Source organism: Biomphalaria glabrata, chromosome 14, assembly GCF_947242115.1.
Source record: "Biomphalaria glabrata chromosome 14, xgBioGlab47.1, whole genome shotgun sequence".
Classification (NCBI taxonomy): Eukaryota; Metazoa; Mollusca; class Gastropoda; family Planorbidae; genus Biomphalaria; species Biomphalaria glabrata.
Genome location: NC_074724.1, coordinates 6,868,420 through 6,882,597, shown reverse-complemented (window position 1 = coordinate 6,882,597; position 14,178 = coordinate 6,868,420). Strand labels below are relative to the sequence as shown.

At 35.3% G+C, this 14,178-nt stretch overlaps 1 protein-coding gene across 2 annotated transcripts in view; it reads right to left on the bottom strand.

The window, feature by feature from the left end:
* The window catches only part of LOC106055300 (uncharacterized), a 42,282-nt gene that overhangs the window by 26,136 nt on the left and 1,968 nt on the right, over positions 1-14,178 (bottom strand). For both annotated transcript variants that reach the window (XM_056010524.1, XM_056010525.1), the window contains exons 2-4: positions 7,158-7,225; positions 6,899-6,982; positions 4,510-4,673 (exon numbers count right to left, since the gene is read on the bottom strand). In XM_056010524.1, coding sequence (XP_055866499.1) covers positions 4,510-4,673; positions 6,899-6,956 — 222 coding nt within the window. In that variant the 5' untranslated portion in view covers positions 6,957-6,982; positions 7,158-7,225. The remainder of the gene's footprint in view (positions 1-4,509; positions 4,674-6,898; positions 6,983-7,157; positions 7,226-14,178) is intronic.

The window sequence follows — 14,178 nt, the reverse complement described above, 5'->3', positions numbered from 1 at the left end:
TCCATTTAGACCTCTGTTCACTTATGGTCATTCTAAATTTTTCAGAGACTTTACATATTTGGATTATCTAAGCTGAAATTTTCCACTTAAGTACTGTTGGATTATTTATACGAATGTTCAAGTACTTTTGGATTATTGATCTTTGACGTTGAAGTTGGACTAACTTGTACCTATTGGCGCTCTCCTAGTCATCGTTGTACGCCGAAGAAATAACACGTGCCTGCATTACTACACTTAACTCTTGGATTATCTTATTGGATTATTTGGATTACCTGTTGGACTTGTGTTAATTGTAAAGGTCAAGCGGAAATATTTTTTGACATTACTTGAGCATTTGAGCCATCTTATGGCATATGACTGGATTATTTTACTACTACTTTGATGCTCACATTGATGTGTATTCTCAATCGGATTATTTAGTTACCTTACCCATGGATTATTATTGAACTACTCAAGCTGTATTTGTATTTGACAAGCTACAAGAGAGGATTAACCTACTTCAGTCTACAAAAGAAAGTCTGTAAGTTATAATTAAGGATTGAATATATTCATTTGATTAATAAAGTACATTGATTTTGCTGTGGTATAGCAGTAATTGAAGTTGATTATATATAGAGTTAGTGATTGATAACTCTTGGAACCATATTAAATTGTTTTTCATTTTTGATATTTGTTACCTTAAAGGGCGGTCGGCGTGGGTCTGTCTTATGTTTTGAGACTGAAGCGGCACAATTTATTTGTTCCGCTACATTTCACTTCATCTGATAGGGATCTTTAGGGATTTTCTTTTTGTTCTCCTAGTCCTAATAAGGTCCGAGTAGACCAGCCTTGTTCGGTAGGGACTTCTAGATCATTCAGAAATTTTTTTGTTTAGTTGTATTTAGTTATGTTTGTACAATCGTAGTGTAATTTCTCTTAGTATTCATATTGTTTGTTTGTGTAAGTCTTGTATTTACATATCTGTGATTCTCCTGTCAAATTCTTCTATTTATTGATTTCTTTTAAAGCAGGCTGTATTGTTATCTGTATTGTTTTTGTGTTTGTCATTTATCCTTTAATATATCTCTTTATTCTCTTATTAATTTAATTATTTTTTCATTTCATTTTTTTCACTGCACATATAACATGTTACAAAGATATATTTGAAATAATACTATTGTGTTATATATACTATCACTTGATTAGAACTTTATTTTTTTTGAGCTCATGTACATATTTTGTGGTGATACATTTTGACACAACACTTGTCATTATTGATTACTCATCCATTGAATCTATTGATGCCATATTCTACATATAACTTTGATTGTATTAGTACACATGACACTTCAGAAGGTCATGTGTTCACATTTTTGCAAATGTGTAAATTATTTTTTCATGAGTCAATTTGAACAGAACTCAGTCATATTGGAACCTGAGTATGTGACACTATTTATTGAAATGTATTTTTCATCTTTTCAAATGTACATAACCTTTGTAAATTGTATAGATATGATTGTGACATTGATCTTCACTGATGAATTTATTTTTTCCCACATATCAGTTTTGAAGACTATTTGAGCTTAATCTATGGCTTGAAGTATATTTGATAGTGTGTGATGTAGACACTGATTTTTGAGAAGAATATTGTATTGATATGACAAAATTATTGGAGCATTATTGATGGCTCATGAAGTAATATATATAAAGTGTGATGTAATCACAGATTTTTGAGGTGAAGATTGCATTTAATGAGAAAACTATTGGAGCATTATTGATGGCTCATGAAGTAATATATATAAAGTGTGATGTAATCACTGATTTTTTGAAGAGAAGATTGTATTTAATGAGAAACTATTGGAGCATTATCGATGGCTCGTGAAGTAATATATTTGATGTGTGTCGTAGACACTGATTTTTTTAGAAGATTTAATGAGAAAATTATTGGAGCATTATTGATGCCTCGTGAAGTAATATATTTGATGATATGTGATGTAATCACTGAATTTTTGAGAAGATTGTATTTAATATGAGAAAATTATTGGAGCATTATTGATGGCTCGTGAAGTAATATATTTGATGATGTGTGATGTAGACACAGACTTTTTGAGGAGAAGATTGTATTTAATGAGAAAACTATTGGAGCATTATTGATGGCTCATGCAGTATATTTGATATTATGTGATGATAACACTAATTTTGAGAAGAATATTGAATGGATATGAGAAAACTAATGGAGCAATATTAATGGCTCAAAGTAATATATTTGATTTTTGAAAAGAACATTGTATTTGATTGATGAAGACTATTAGAGCACTACTAATGGCTCGAAGTAATATATTTGATGTTACATAATGTGAAAAGCTGATTCATTTTTTTGAGAGAGGATTGTAACTTATACATATGTTAAAGCAACTTGAGTTCACAGTAAGACATATGAGCCAAATGAATATCATGATAACAACCTTCACGCTTTAATATGCTTATGACTTTGATGATTTAGATATGTTCCTCATAAATCATCATTGAAGAATATATTTTCTTGACTTTCATGATTTAGTAGCATTGTCGTTCACATTGCCCATTATTTTTGTACATAAACCATTGAGACAACATAAATATTTATTATAGATACATTTCACTTGCATTGATTTATTTTAAAGAACATTGTCAATATTTTTTCATTTGATCATGTAACAATTGTCAATATTTTTCATTTGATTATGTAACCTGATTGGATAAACTAAGTATATTAGTATACGAGCATTTTTCATGGCTGCTCATTCCTTTGTAAAATTAATATTGAAAGCATTCTTTTGATAAATTGAGAATTTACTTTGAAATTTTGTGTAAAGAAGAAACACTTGCTTTTTCAAACAATGTTGACAACTATGAGTATTGTCTACACAGACAAATATTTTTTCAAATATTGTAAGGTCAAATGAGACCATATATTAGTCTCATCAAATTTTTTGATAGCATGATAAGACATGTGCAAGAGATTGTAGAACATATTGTACATTTGTAGATACTATTTTTTCTCTCAAAAGATGCGACTATACATATAATAGTATTATTACTTAAATTTTAAAAGATTTTTACAAAATCTTTTTTTGAGGGAAAGGGCGTAATGTCACAGTCTTAGTTGACATTGCATGATCTAAAGTTCACGTCATGTTAATAGTTTAAAAGACATGTGGAATTCCTGATGTAGAAAACAGGAAGTAGAATGAATAAAGTTGACTTAGAGGGCAGTCAAGTCAAGTCAGTAAGGTCTTGCTCCCGGTACAGGAAGGTTGGAATTTCTTCCTGGACACTGGTGTATATATGTATATAGCATGATTGTTGTTTAATAATATTTGAGAGTTGATTTCATAATGTGCTTATTGGATATTAAGGTATTATTCGTATTTCAATGGATATCTATAGTTGAAGCTCCAGTGTCACTAGTAGTAATTGTTCTTATTGTTACCCGCTGAGATGCGGACGTGATTGATACTTTTGATACCGCTGTTATGCGGATAGGATTATTATTTCTTGACTTGTAGCACTAACAAGGAGTGCAGTATATTATTATTATGTTGTAAATAAAATCTTCATGTTGTCTGCTGAACGGACTTGAGTCAGTCGTATAGTGTTTGTCTCGTCACGTGTCTAGAGTACTTCAGGAAGTAAGAACCCAGTATTACACCATTCAATCAGTCTCTAATATTCAACCGGTCATTGACATTCAAACGTTCATTTACAAATAGCGCTCTGAGCATGCTATAAGCATAAAAGAAGCGCTTTATAAAAGCTATAATTAATTGAATTTTTAAATTTATAATGTTACCTTTGAAATACAATTAAATTGGATAATGTGACAAAAAATTCATTAACAATATTGAAAAGAAATCATCAGAATAAAGGCCTGTTTTGGGTTTACTTTACCACCAGTTGCACTCTTCTTTTTTCCACACTTTAATGATCACTCTCTCTCTACCTCCGATAATTTAAGAATACAAATATGAGGTAAGGTGATAACCCAGATAACCTATGGATGGAATAATTAAGTGGTTGTCAAAATGTGGTGCTCAACCCCCCACCCCCACAATATAGTAGGAGCATTGGTGATAATCATTATGAATGGTCAAGACAAGGAATTTTACATTAAAGATTTTAATTGATTCTTTATTATTCCAAGTTTGAAACTAGCCTCATATTATCTTTCTGTAGCATACAACATGTTGCGTTCTTTGGCCATCCCAAGAAGCCCTTTTGCGTTGGCCGTACAGTTCTTATGCCACCGGGTATTCACCTACATGTCAAGTTCTATTCATTCCTAAGGTGTAACATCAGTGTTTACACCACATATTTTAGCATTATTAAATGTTAAATTAGCAATATATGTGCGAGCTTTATGACTCAAGTTAAATGACAAGTCCTTTTCTATATGTTTTCTAGTTTTTAAATACATAAGTAGCACATTTTATAATAAATAAAATAAGTTCTGGTTAGATCACGTCAGATCACGTAAGATTAATTACTTACTGGATCATTTTTTATGAATGGCATATAGAAAAGGCCTATATATCGAGTCATATCAGTTATATCAGCATTGATGTGGGCGATACAATCAAACTTGTCCACCTTGTCAATGAGAACATTCCCGCACTTAGGTCTACTTACACATTCTAATGTGATGTTGGTAGATGCTGAAGATTAAAGTATAAATATGAAAGAGATTTATTAAAAAGTATACAAACAAACAAACAAAAGTTGTAGGGGTTTTTGGCCTTTGGTTTAACATAAAATAACATTCTAATATTTTCGTTTCATTGCTTCATCTGTCCACAAATATTCATGTGTTAAAGAGATTTCAAAAGATACCCAGGAATTTTCTTTTTAATAGTATTAAAATAAATTATTGAACATAATTTAGTTTTGGAGACTTTAGGTCTAGGGGTTTCTAACGCCACCATAGACCAGCATGCGTTACAGATCGAAACAGAACACACAGGTAGCATACAATTGATAAAAGAATCCCTTTTGTCAACAAGATAAAATAGTTTAATGTAATTAAAATAAAAGGGGGGAGGGATTACAAAAAGAGAGGAGAATAATCATACAACCTAAAGCAATATACAAAGTAAAGTAAAGATAAATGAGATGGTTAACTCATCATAATGACTGGTGACTGCATAAATGTGTGAGTGTCCTATTGTTTGTATGACTTAGCTCTTGGGATCCTGGGTTCGGTCGATGTCTCAGAAGCTTATCCCTCTGCCTAGGTGCTGTAGACTGTTTTAGCCTGCTAGTATGAGCATCAGCTTGGAAGGTGCCAGCTCCAGCTGGAATACCTTGGTTGAATTAGTAATAGCCCAGCCGCTATTATCTGTCCTTGAAGTGGGAGTGGCACAGCGGGGGTGGGGCTGAGAATTGACTTCGGGTTAACTTAGTACCGGTACTCAGTGTTCACTGATGCCAAGGTTCCTTCCTCCAGCCACGGAGTTAAAGGTAGGTTCAACAGGAGCAAGAAGTTTGGGGACTCTGCAACAGGCAGGAATTCCACATAGCAGGAACCAATCTGTGTCTCCAGTCGCAATCAGGCACAAGATCCAAGTGAAAAGAACAAGTGAAAGGGAGCACAATAAATAGGATTTGTAAACGCCCCTCAATGTTCTAAATAAAATGTTGCTCCCGATTAGAGCAGTTTGAGCCTAATATGTCACTTGGCCAGAAACAGGAATTGGGATGGACAGCATGTGATAGATCATGTGATAAGTCAAGATAGATAGTATGACATCCAGTCAAGATTAGCTCTTCCCACTCATTTGCCAATGAGAACACCTGGCTAGAGGTCAAGTGTGATGTGCGCTCAGGGTCTAGAGTCTAGACAAAAGGGGAAGGAACAGTAAGATGAGAGGAGCTTAGATTGTCTCGCACTAATGATAAAGTCAACAGGGTTGATGGAATTGAGACAAGAATAGAATAATGGAAACTTGCCGGGATGGGCAAACTGGTGAGTAGCAAACGTGGTTTGACATTCATACTAAGAGAAGGGGAGATAAGCCAAGGAACATGACAACTCGGAGGACATTGTGGTAGACTCAGTCTAGCGAGAAGAGAAAAAGGTGGGGTTTGGTGGTGAAATCGGGCCTAAGAATAAGAAATAATTGGGATGAAACAAATAAATACTAATTAATGCTGTGATAAAATTGAGAGACTGTCAGCAAGCTTTTGACCTGTGACAATATCAACTGTGGGGATAACGACAACTGACCTCATAGATATCGCTGCCTTTCAGAGGATGGTACTGCTGAAGACCTGCCACATTACCAAAAAGTTTCCCAGTAAACACTTTTAAATGGACTACAAGGAATTTTGTTTCTCGCTAACGAAGCTTGACTCCTGGCAGTGCCAGAGAAGAAATATTAGTTTGATTTTAACATAATAATAATAATACTTTTAATTCACAACCTTATTACCAAACACCAGAGGTCAATCTACTCCCTGACTCGAAACACAAATATGAAAGGTGCTGTTAGTGATAGAACAAGAGGAGCCAAAAGGATTAAATGGAGGAAAGAAATGGGTATTGACATAATTAAATTGTTCCCCTGTAGAAATAAACGTGATGATAAACCTCTCCCAGCTAATAGGCAAAATCTCTTCCAGGAATTCAATAAAATCTTCAAAGCCCTTAATATTCCGAAGAAAATTAGTTGCCTGACAGAAGAAGGTACAGATGAAGACCTGCCACATCACCAGAAAATTCCTCACTGGACACTGATAAAAGGACTACATTGAAATTTATTTCTCTTTAGCAAAAACTCGCCCCTTGAAATGCCAGTAGCATAATAATAATTTGATCAATAATGATAATAATAATAATATAATAATAAAGAATAATAATATTCCTATTATTGTCAATAATTACCTTCTTCAGTATTCACAAAAATAGCTAATATATAGAGATTGTAGAACAACCGCAACATTGATACATAGACTGTTTGAAAGTTATCTGAAGAAAATAATTTGATAAAGTAATAATACACATCAATATCTTGCCTTGGTTTAAAAATAGTAATGATGGTTAGTTTTTTCTGTTATCAATAATTTTATAATTAAAATTTATGTTTGTGTATTGAAGATTAGTAAAATATGTTTTTAAAATGCATTAAATATTGCTCAATTACCTTTTTGAAAATGTATGACTTGACAATAGTTTTAAAGTGTTTGTCAACCTATTGCCATTGACGAAGCCCTAAAAGAAAAAGATGGTAGTTACAAACGTTTTTGTTTTTATTCACGGTAGGGTTAAATTTAAGAGTTTTACTCTACCATGGCAATCACAAAATAGTAAGATTAAGGTCAACTGGTCCACGTGAATGTGTGTATGGCAAATATATAGATCTATATATATAGAATATAGACATCTAGAATTCTAGATCTAGATTTATGATCTAGGAATAGGATGGAGCTATCATACTAGACTCTAGTATCATAATCATTATTCATACGCTGATGATAAGGTAAAAAAAGCTAGATCTAAAAGGTTATTTCGCATTTTCGGGTAGACTCTATATAGATAGAGATCTATTTCAATTTTTATGTCGGCAGATCAAACTTATTAGAATTAGATCTAATTACTAAGGTACGATCATGGTCTTAGGGACTTAGGCCGGGGCAAAATGGATTTGTTTCAAACTTTTGTTTACGTTTTTGATAAAAAGCGAAAGTTCGGAAATAAGCGCATGCGCCATAATTTAAGAAATGTAACTTCCTGTCTTTCTTTGAATTCGATTTATTAAGTTTTAGTTTAAAAGATCAAAACGTAATTGAATGTGAAAAAAAAAGTCCGATACCAAGCCGGCAATCAGTCAGACTGGCATTTGCCGGCAAGCTTTTTTTTTTTACTTAGATTATGCCGGCGATCTTGCATTCATGTCCTTGATCTATTATAAGAATCTAGATCTATATTTCTATATCTAGTTCTAGATCTAAATTAATCTAGATGTTATCAATCTAGATGATACATAGTAACATACTAAATTAGATCTAGAATGTAGAGAATCGTAACGTAATGTCTAGCTAAACTTTTACTCTATTTAATACTCTTTTATAGTTATAGGGTTGTAGTCCTAGACTTTGGACTAGATCTAGATCTAGAATCCAGATCTACAATGTGTTTTGAGAACCCCCCCCCCCCCCGAAATGAAATCCCCCCCTCCTCTGGGACCGGGGGGGGGGGGGGTGTCGAAGTTTAGTGACTGATCTTTTCCTTCAATTTTGTTTATTTTAGGTGCAATTTTAATACTTAACCATCACTTGCCATACTAGCACAGCCAAGGGGGTTTTGAGTTTAAAAACCCCCTACCAAGGGGTTTTGAGTTGGAAACCCCCTACCAGGGGGTTTTGAGTTTGAAACCCCCTACCAAGGGGTTTTGAGTTTGAAAACCCCTACCAGGGGGTTTATGTTTAAAACCCCCTACCAGTGGTTTTGAGTTTAAAACTCCCTACTCCCTCGCGTTCTTCATTTCTAGACTAAAGCTATTAAGAACCAGTCAGATATGGGCACAATGTGTTCACCCCACCTTTTCTGCCCCCCCCCCCCCATAGGATGGCTTCCAGTGACCTCCGTGACCGCTCGTAAGCTAGTCAAGAGAGGGAAATAAAAAAGGATACCATCTTCTATAAAAGAAACAAAAAATGCAAACGACAATCCCCGAATTCCAAGAGCACATCTAAGGAAGATTTTTATATTTTAAACCCCTCTCCAAAATTTACGATAAACCCCTCTTGAATATAAAAAAGCAAATTACACACTAAAAATTGTATGAGCGTAGCCAAAGGGGTTTTGTTTAAACCCCTCTTCAGCTGGTTTTGAAGCTAAAGATACCTCTTCAATAAAAAAAAAAAAAAGCAAATTACGCCCTCAAAATGCTATGAGCATAGCCAAAGGGGTTTTTAGTTTAAACCCCCCGCCAGCGGGATTTGTAGCTAAAAAATAAAACTTCAAAATAAAAATTTAAAAATTCGCAATTAAAATGCTTTGAGCGTAGCCAAGCCTCTTGGGTGTTTTGAGTTTAAATTTCCTTTCAGAGGGGTTTGATGCTAAAAAATACCTCTTCAATATAAAAAAAAAAGCACTAAAATTCGTTGAGCGTAACCCCGCTGCGGGGAAGAAGAGGAAATCGTGCCTCATATTCTGTTTGACTGCCCCAGACTTGCTGATCTCCGTGTCGATAGATCTGGGAAACCCAAAATTCTCGACCTGTATGGCGACATTTATACACTACGTAAGACAGCAGGGTTTCTGTCCAGGTCTTTTGCAAGAGAGGATTTGAGCCTCTCAAGCCCTCACTCTAATGGAGTTTGATGATGATGATGATGATGATAAAAAATAAGTCTTCAATATAAAAAAAAAAAAGCAAATTACACACTAAAATTCGTTAAGCGTAACCAAGCCAATTGGGGGTGAGGAGGGATTTGAGTTTCAACCCCTCTCCTCCAGATGGCTTTTTTAAAAGTTTAAAACCCCTCAAGATAGTTTTGAGTTTAAAATCTCCTTACAGGACGTTTTAAGTTTGAAAGCCTCTCTCTTCAATGTTATTTCTAAAGCAAACTACAGTCACCAAATTCTATGACCGTAGCTAAATGTGGTTTTGAATTAAACAAAACAACAAATCCAGATATATTTAGTTTAACCCCCCCCCCCCCCAACAAATGATTTTGACGATAAAACATCTAAAGCAAAATAGTCACCTAATTCCAAGATCGTAGTCAAGAGAAGTTACACAAGTCTACCAGTGGCTGCTCTCCATTAATAAAGTGCAATGAAAGCACTAATTGTGGCTATACAAAGATGGCTAAGACAGATTTTAGGAGTCAGTTATAGAGATCGGGTCTAAATCAAGGAAATCCTATGCCAAAGTGGGACTCGACCCTTTAGTAAGGTTGTGACAGAGCGTCGCACGAGGTTTGCGGGACATGTTCACCGACAAAATGAATTACGTTTAACAAGAGTTGCGATGACATCCTAGTACAACTTGGCGCCAGACTTTCATGGAGGTCCTCAGAGCAGGTGGGAAGAGGCTTCAGACATTGCCAGTGACAGATTTTTGTGGAAACAGCTTGCCAGCCAATGCGCCGATCGGCGCGGGAGGGTTTAAGTCAGTAAGAATAGCACATTAGGTTTTTGAAATAAAACTTTTTGATAGCAAAATAATGCACTGTAGGTACCTCAGAATATGCATTTAGTTGGCTTTCAATACCAGAAATAGTGCTTGGCGGCGGAGCTCCGCCCCGCGCTGGGGGATCTCTCAGCGCTTCCCCAGACCCCTTGCTGGCAAGGGCGAGGAGTCTACAATTGTTTTCACTAACTCCAGAAGAACCTATTCTGGGGCATAATAAACGTCTTCCAATAGAATGAAGGGTCAGAATGTAATAGAATGTAATAGAGATTAATTATGCACACACACACACGCATCCATCCATTCAAACAATTTTTTTTCGGGGGGGGGGGAGAAAAAAAATCCCCCCAAACCTCCACTCCCCCGAAAAAAAAACCTGGCTACGCCCATGTATTTCTACTGATGAACCTACAAAAAGATAAGTCGAGTTGGTTTAGTAGCTACTCAGTAACTGAACGGTACCAACCCGCCACTCCCTCACTCTCGCGTTTTTCATTTCTAGACTAAAGCTATTAAGAACCAGTCAGATATGGGCACAATGTGTTCACCCCACCTTTTTGTATTTGCGTACTGACGGTCATTTTTGGGAGATTTTGCGTAACGAATACGCATTTTGCGTAACGGTAGGACAGTGTCACTATGTGATGTAAAACTAAAATATGATTTTATTCTTTTTGACTCACAATCGACTGGTGTCTGGAAATTTAAGCTCCCAGTAATTTAGGCACCCGGAAATTGAGCACTTTTTGACAAGGCGGAAAATTAGGCACTGTTCAATAGAGACTTAATTGTGAAGATAATTGATTGTTTAGCGCATATTTTATTCCGAAAATACCAACAATAACTATTTTCAACAGATTCAAAAGAAAAGCTGACAAAACGAAAAAAAAAGGTCAATCACAAGAATGCGGGGGGGGGGGGGGCGAATCACATAATATAATTTCGGCCTACACATCAAAGGATTCTGGGGAGGGGAGGTAGAGATGATTCCCCGCTTACTGCTTCACATCCATCACCAACCCTTTAGATCGGGGATTCTCAACAACCTGTGGTTCGCGACACCCTTGTGGGTCGAATGACGATTTGCCGGGGGTCGGATAAGACCATAAAAAATATGGACACTTTGTCTATTCCATTGGAAATTATTTTTTCTTTAGTTATTGAGAGACAGACAACAGAATGATTTCCTTAATGTTGTTGCAGTAGAAATATTTTTGACAATTTGTAAGTTAGTGAATAACATACATTACGTAATGTGGAATCATATAGGCCTACATTGTTTTCGTCGTAACGCAAGTGAAAAGCTGCTTGGTTAATAATGAATAATACGCCATAGTTTTATAGTCCATGTCATTGGAGGTAATATTTCCATTTTAATCATTCAATGAAAATGTATCTCCACAAAAAAAAAAATGACAACAAAAGAGAATATATAATGTCGATTTTTACGGTATCATTTTACTTAAAGCAGCAATCGCAAAACCCAAGTGCGTCATTTGTAACGAATCTATGAAGCCGAAATAAATGGAACGTCATTTTTATAACAAACATCCGATGTTTGCTGACAAAAATACAAAGTATTTTAGAGGTAAGTTTTCTCTTTCGTAAACCTCTCGAGACGACTTAAACAAAGTGTTTAAAGAGAATGCTGGTTCAATTTTCGAAAATTAGCCTATAAGATTTTTTGAAAAAAATATGAGTTGTGTCTGCACAGATGGTTCTCCAAGTTTGCTATTAGGTTGATTGAAAAATATTACAAGTTGTCAGCACCTTAAATCTTCAGCAAAATATTTAAAATATAACGTCATAGATCTATACAATAATTCCATCATATGTAGACCTAAATCTATTTAAATTCAATTTTTATAACAAAAAAAAAATGGGTACCTAGATTTACACTTCATTATGTTTTTGATGTCATTCTAATTTAAGAATAATAATTTATTACTCCCACCCCTCCCCTATTCATTTTTAAAAGTACTACTTCTATCTATCTATATCTATATATGTAATTCTCCTCTTCCCTCAACAGTTTAAACAAGAAGTAAAGGAAAGATCACTCTCTTATTTCTGCGGATAAAATACGAGAAAATACAAGAGTAGTGTTCACACTAGGATGGCTGGCTGCGCGATGGACTGTCGTTTAAATGTATCAAACTCTGCTCGCTCCCATCCCCCTTTGTCAAGCGGGAGGTTTGGACTAGGAACTAATCTAAGTAATCTAATAATATATATATATCTTAAGGAACAACCCGAAACATGTAAAACATTTTACAAGCAAACATTTTAAAAACACTAACTAGCAGCGCCGGACTTATATTGTAACATTGTAACCAAGAAGTTATGGAAAGAGAACAATTAAAAAAATAAATAAATTGATCCTTTACCAACATTAGACAATTAGTAGACTATTTCGTGTACGTCTATGCGTTCATTATAAAAGTTTGCCAACAAGTAAAAGTTATTGGTACCAGTAACATATTGTTAAGGCTCAACCCTTAACCCCAAATATGTTATTTAACACTTTTCCATACCAAGTTAAAAAAAACTAAAATAGATGCGATGCATTTAATAACAAATCTCCTCTCTTATTGCTAAAGACATTCCCTTGACGTTATGATAGTGAAAACAAACAAATTTAAGGATGTAGGCTAGACTCGAAAACTTCTTAAATCCTAACTAAAGCTTAAAAAAATGTTTGCCAAGTACTGAAGTAGTGATTGTTCAACAATTCTGTATGGATTCTGTACAGGAAGCAGCTACGATGGGAATACGCGGGACGACCGTATGCAAAAGGTTTAGGGAGCTGAAAGGTGATTGATGTAACAAAGGTGCTCTATCGAGTTCACTAGACCGAATCAGAAACCCCATTAGTAACGAACCATGCCGGGATTGCCAGAGTCGGACCACCGCCCCATACCCAGCTCTCACAGTGCCCTCGAGCGTCTGCACGAAGCCGTGGACACTCCACGGACGGGGAAAGGGCAGCCCGCTCCACCGGTAGATTCATTTCTCTGACCAGCCCACGCGCCACATGTATGAAGCAGAGCCGTTTTTTGAGACGTCTCTTGCCCTCCCAGTTGTCGACCAGACTTCTGAGCGGACATCCCTCCTCCAGCCCCGCATCAGCTTGCTTTAATTGCCATAGAAAAAATCACATGGGAGCTGGTGGCTTTAAAAGGAGACAGCTGGAGATCTCTTACAAAGGATGCCGTCATTGTATACTTTGTTACTCGATCTACCACTTCGAGGGGGTGGTCATTCATTCAATTGATTTAAATGGATATTTCTAAAACATAACTTAAAAAAAAAAGATTTATTGTTAAACCCCGATTTACAGTGATTTGAATCAGTCTAGATAATATATAGGAACAGGATAAACGGTACATATAATAATAATAATAATAATAATAATAATCTTTATTATCTGTAAGAAAATTTGTCTTACAATTTGTGCATTACACCAAACAAAAAACATTATAACTATAAGAAACCAAAGGAGACTAGATCTGATGTTATGAATTTTGTAAATTTAAATAATCTCGAGCTACTAGATCTAGAACTAGTCTAGATCTGTACACCTTGGATAGCTGTATGAAGTATGTGAATAAGCCTATGTACTTAGGACTGTCGTCTGATGTTATGAATTTTGTAAATTTAAATAATCTCGAGCTACTAGATCTAGAACTAGTCTAGATCTGTACACCTTGGATAGCTGTATGAAGTATGTGAATAAGCCTATGTACTTAGGACTGTCGTCTGATGTTAAGAATTTTGTAAATTTAAATAATCTCGAGCTACTAGATCTAGAACTAGTCTAGATCTGTACACCTTGGATAGCTGTATGAAGTATGTGAATAAGCCTATGTACTTAGGACTGTCGTCTGATGTTAAGAATTTTGTAAATTTAAATAATCTCGAGCTACTAGATCTAGAACTAGTCTAGATCTGTACACCTTGGATAGCTGTATGAAGTATGTGAATAAGCCTATGTACTTAGGACTGTCGTCTGATGTTAAGAATT